The 5,674-nt window shown below is 36.1% G+C and overlaps 1 protein-coding gene across 1 annotated transcript in view; it reads right to left on the bottom strand.

Annotated features, from left to right (window-relative positions):
- CP (ceruloplasmin) overlaps positions 1-5,210 on the bottom strand; it is a 57,208-nt gene extending 51,998 nt beyond the window's left edge. Inside the window, 2 exon segments of the mRNA XM_017856546.1 lie at positions 5,067-5,174; positions 5,176-5,210. Of these exon segments, the coding sequence (XP_017712035.1) occupies positions 5,067-5,174; positions 5,176-5,210 (143 nt within the window).
- Positions 5,211-5,674: the final 464 nt, after the last annotated feature.

The following is a 5,674-nucleotide window of genomic DNA, read 5'->3' as shown; positions in this document are numbered from 1 at the left end:
CTCCCTTGGGTTTTTTTTTTTTTTTTTTTTTTTTTTTTTTTTTTTTTTTGAGATGGGATCTTGCTCTGTCACCCAGGCTAGAGTGTAATGGCGTGATCTTGGCTCACTGCAACCTCCACCTCCTGGGTTCAAGCAACTTTCCTGCCTCGGCCTCCCGAGTAGCTGGGACTACAGGCACAAGCCACTACGCACAGCTAATTTTTGTATTTTTACTAGAGACAGGGTTTCACCATGTTGGCCAGGCTGGTCTCGGACTCCTGACCTTGTGATCCACCCGTCTTGGCCTTCCAAAGTTCTGGGATTACAGGTGTGAGCCACTATGCCCAGCCCTATTGCTTGCTATTTTTTATTTGGCAACCTTGGAGAATGAGTCATTTAAACTAAATTTTCCAGAGAATTTTAGCTAGTAATTGTACCTATTTAAGAATCATTTAAATATTTAAAAATCATTTTTGAAGGAATGGTAATAAATTGGGAGGCCATTAGGCTGAGACAGTGTCAGTGCTTTGGGTTCCTGCCTAAGCAAACCAAAACCCAATTCAGTGTGGTAAACAGTAAAATGAAACTTCTAATCTGTAACTAGAGACTTTACAAATCAGAAGCCACCAACTAACATCTAACTAGGGAGTCTCCACTTTAACCAGTCTAATATCTATTTCTTAGGCTGAGAATACATTATAAAAGTTTCCTGGCTGGGCACGGTGGCTCACGCCTGTAATCCCAGCACTTTGGGAGGCCGAGACGGGCAGATCATGAGGTCAGGAGATGGAGATCATCCTGGCTAACACAGTGAAACCCTGTCTCTACTAAAAATACAAAAAATTAGCCGGGCGTGGTGGCAGGTGCCTGTAGTCCCAGCTACTGGGGAGGCTGAGGCAGGAGAATGGCGTGAACCCTGGAGGCAGAGTTTGCAGTGAGCCCAGATCACGCCACTGCACTCCAGCCTGGGCGACAGAGCAAGACTCCGTCTCGAAAAAAGAAAAAGAAAAAAAAAAAGTTTCCTCCCTGCCTAGAGGAATACTGTTTGAACTGCTTGTGGTCCTAGGGCACCCAACTGATGTGGCTGAATGCTTGAATAAACTTGTTAAACTTTTAATATGCCCAAGTTTGTCTTTTAATAGGGGTAAAATCAATGCCTTTGGTGCAAGCTCTTTCTTTAAAAATATTTTATTTGCTTCCCTGTGTTCCAAAACAGGGGATATAATGGGAAAAAAGTAACTTTTTGGATAATAATAGTGAAATGAACACTTATTGAATACTTATTACATCCTGATCACTCAAGATCATAATTATAGGAATTATGATTACTATAGGGTGGAACGTTCTTTATTGTCTAGTTTTTTGGTCAGGATTTGACCTGTTATTTCTTCTTGGTCATTAGGCCTGCTTATAGTGACATCTTCACTGTACCATTTGTTTTGGAAACCTACAATGGAATGAAAAACCCGGTAATAATGTTTGTAAGAACTCTATGTTAAGAAAGTCGCCAAGCCTGAGTGAGAGCCTATGAAGTCAAGTGTAAAAGAGTTTTGTGATGGCTGTTCTTATGCTTAAAATTTTTTTGACTTATTTCCAGCTTCCTAGAGGTCATCAGAAAAAAAAGTAATCTGAAGATATCAGAATTATTATAATTTTTGCTATTATATAGTCAGTTAAGTCAGTAAATAATTAACTAATGCCTACTATGGGCCCAGAACACACTACTGTGTTTACTAATTGTTTTTATATGTATGTTATTTGTTTTTAATTGAATATATATAACTTAGGATCTGGAATTATATCTTATAAAGTCTTTAAGTATTTATTGATGTGTTGAAGAGACAGATAAGGCACTAACCCAAGTAAATGGCAGTATTGAGTATAAGGAAATTATTTTCCACTTCACCCTTTTAGAAATAAGTATCATTGGCATTAATACCAGAGAAGTAAACTCTATTTTTTTAGTTCCCCCAAACCTATACATTTTTGTCTTTTAATATCTGTCAGTGTTTTCAGTTGCACTAACCCTGCATATAATCCCCTAAGGTGACTTTTCTGTTTTATTCTGTTGCTTGATTTGTTCTATAGCATGAATCTCTCCACATGAGGAGCAAGGAAAAGTTTTTACAATACAGTTTATGATTTCTCTTATCTTCCTATGTATCTTTTACTTACTCATTTAAACTTATTCAGAAATGTTTATTTAGTGCCTTCTATATTCTAGGTACTAGTGACCAAACACTAGTTCCTGTCATCTCAATGCATATTTTCCTGTTAATCATCCGAGACCTTGAAGATCAACATTCAGCTTAAACTCAATTCTTTACCTAGAACTTATATTGCACTCTTTCATATCTTATTCTTCAGCCCATTTATTTCCACTCCTTTGTAGTCATCACACAATAAGGAGTCACAACCGTGTCTTGTGATACTCCATCATCCTTCACTGACTGGGCCAAACATGCTGCAAATCTGGGACAAAGAAGGGACCAAAAGGTTGCTATCTGCATACATCTATGCAAAAAGTTTAGCATAGTATTGGCAAAATTGCTGAAGTTGTATTCAAAATTCACTGGTCAGATATATGGGGGGAAAAATCACAGAGCAAGCAGTCCCACCTAGAGTTTGCACAACTGTAGCATATTGTTGAAGCCAAGGGAGATGTTAAAGTCACAGGACAATGACAAAAAGAGAGGTGGACTTTGCAACTAGAAGATGCTCCATTTTTCCTTTTAAGGATCCTAAAGTATCGCTATTAAGTATGCTTTTTAAGTAACTGATATGGTTTGGCTGTGTCCCCACCCAAATCTCAACTTGAATTGTAATAATCCCCACATGTCAAGGGTGGGGCCGGGTGGAGATAATTGAATCATGGATGTGGTTTCCCCCATACTGTTCTCATGATAGCGAATAAGTCTCATGAGATCTGATGGTTTTATAAATAAGAGTTCCCCTACACAAGCTCTCTCTTGCCTGCTGCCATATAAGATGTGCCTTTGCTCCTCCTTTGCCTTTTGCCATGATTGTGAGGGCTTCCCAGCCATGCGGAACTGTGAGTCCATTAAGCGTCTTTTTCTTTATAAATTACCCAGTCTTGAGTGTGTCTTTATTTGCAGTGTAAGAACAGACTAATACAGTAAATTGGTACCTGGAGTGGGGCACTACTGTAAAGGTACCTAAAAATGTGAAAATGACTTTGGAATTGGGTAACAGGCAGAGGCTGGAATAGTTTGGAGGGCTCAGAAGAAGATAGCAAAATGTGGGAAAGTTTGGAACTTCCTAGGGACTTGGAGGGCTCAGAAGACAGGAAGGTGTGGGAAAGTTTGCAATGTAAGACATGCCTTTGCTCCTCCTTTGTCTTCCACCATGATTGTGAGGCCTCCTCAGTCATGTGGAACTGTGAGTATATTAAACCTCTTTTTCTTTAGAAATTACCCAGTCTTGAGGATGTCTCTATTAGCAGCATAAGAAGAGACTAATGTAGTCACAATGGGGTAAACAAGCTTGTACTCATTGGATAGCTTCCCTGGCACAGACAGGCCATGGGAGTAATTAAAAACAAAGGAATTTCCTCTGCCCCCATTCACCAAATTCTAAATAAACTCCTTCACTCTTCTACTCCCTGATTTTTAGAATGAAAGATTTTTTTTTTAATTGAAATATAGTCAAGGCAATGTCTTGCATTTAGTTTATGCCTGATAAAGCTGATTTGATTTTTGATCATGAACAATGACAGAGTAGTGGTGAGGGAGGGCATGGAGAAGGATAGTATTTTATTTTTTAATGTGTCTGACTTTTCCTTGGAAATAAAATCATGTATAATTTATATTATATTTAATCAAGAAAATACTGAATCCATGCAAAATAATGTTTTGGTGAAGCTGTAAAATATGTCATATTCTTTAGAAGATAATACCACCTTAAAAACAAGTTAAAAAAAGAAATAATTACAAGATGTATTAGTTTTATTTACAACCACTTATCTTCAGGTCAGAAACTTTCCTTACTGTATATTATTAACTTCATAATATAATAATTGGATATTATTATCAGTTATGTATTTATTTTATGGTGAAAATTTCAACTTTACATAACGTTAAAGAGAATAGTATATACTCATCAATAACATTCAATAATTACAAACTTTGGGATCCTTATTTAGTTATTTTTTAAAGATATAATCTTAGCAGCTGATGGTCATTAGGCTTGTTTATGTTTTATTACCACTGAAACACATTTTAATGTAGTGAATATTGATTTTGAATTCCAAGTTCCCATTTGGTGGTTAATGTTTAATTAACATTACTAAAAGTGAAGACCTCAGTATAGATTAACTTCTGTACAAAAAACTTCAAGGAGAACTAAACATTTTTTGTTTTTCTGTGTAGTGAATATTGCTTTCAATAAGGGGATTTTCCAAATGAAATATGAAGACATTTAAGTTACATGGAGCTTTTTGAGGACCATCCTAATAAGTGCCTGACATTTTTTATGCATGTATGTGCCAAGCATTGTACTAAGAGCTTTACATGCACTCGCTCTTTCAATAACCTTATGAGCTATGCTTATTATCCTCATTTTACAAATTAGGACTCTGACACTGTCAAAGATTAACCTACTTAACTGTCTGGAGTCTCTCAATAAATATCAGGCAGAATCATATTTGCTAAAATCATATTTTATTTCTATAAGTGATGTTTGGAAAGATATAAAAAATTTTATCTCTATCATGAATAACCATTAAATGGTGTAATAAACATAACATTTTATACAGTAATTGTTTAAATTAAAGAACTTCTGCATAAACAGACAAAAAGACAGAATCCTAATCAGAGATGGAGTAATGACCATGGGAGGTAATAAGAGGTGAACACAGATCCCAGGAACAACAGGAAAGAAGCAGAGTAGTCCCCCAAATAAAAAATATACAGGAATATAAGGGAGATTGATTCAAGTGTCCTGGGTTTCAAGCCCACATTTTGCAGTTTCTATATATAAGATATTTTTAAAATATTTCATTTTATTGGCTCTATTCTTTAAAAATAATTTAAAATTTTGGTCTATAAACAATAAAAATAGTGACTTACGTGTCAACAGAAATAAGTTTCTTTTCCCCATGGTCAGAGGCATAATCCCAAGTCGTTTCAATAATTCCAATGTAATAATGCTTTTCTTTCGCCCAGGCCAGGGTACTATATAAAACAGAAAATACCAAGTATCAAAATCTTCATTTTTTTCCCCTTCTTGGAGCCTGAGAAGCAATGAAGTAAAATCAGGAGCAGGCAATTTTATAAATAAGACTTTCTGCCTTATTTGCTTGATTGACACAATTTAGTGTTGCACAAGAGTAAATTGTTTCATTAAAGCAAATATTTTCCAATTCAGTTAAGTTCTCGTAAACCACCAAAAAACCAGTTCTTGGTTGCCAGGCTTCTCTGACTGAAAATAAAAAGTCAACAGTTATTGTTGGAGACATTAGAGTGTGCATAACTCTGCGCCTTTTTCCATTCATCATGTAAATTCCAGGAGGGCAGACAACATGTCTAAATGCTCCCTTTGTTCCTCTGACAATATGTCACAGCACAGAGTCCTGCACACAGTGCACTTTTAGTAAATCAGGGTAAGGATTATGTAAAATGAATCAAAACATGTAGCTTTTTACTACAGTCATTCTTAATGACAGGGATATGTTCTG

This window comes from Rhinopithecus bieti, unplaced genomic scaffold (genome assembly GCF_001698545.2).
Source record: "Rhinopithecus bieti isolate Rb0 unplaced genomic scaffold, ASM169854v2 scaffold_42565, whole genome shotgun sequence".
Classification (NCBI taxonomy): Eukaryota; Metazoa; Chordata; class Mammalia; order Primates; family Cercopithecidae; genus Rhinopithecus; species Rhinopithecus bieti.
This window is presented reverse-complemented; position numbering and strand designations above follow the sequence as displayed.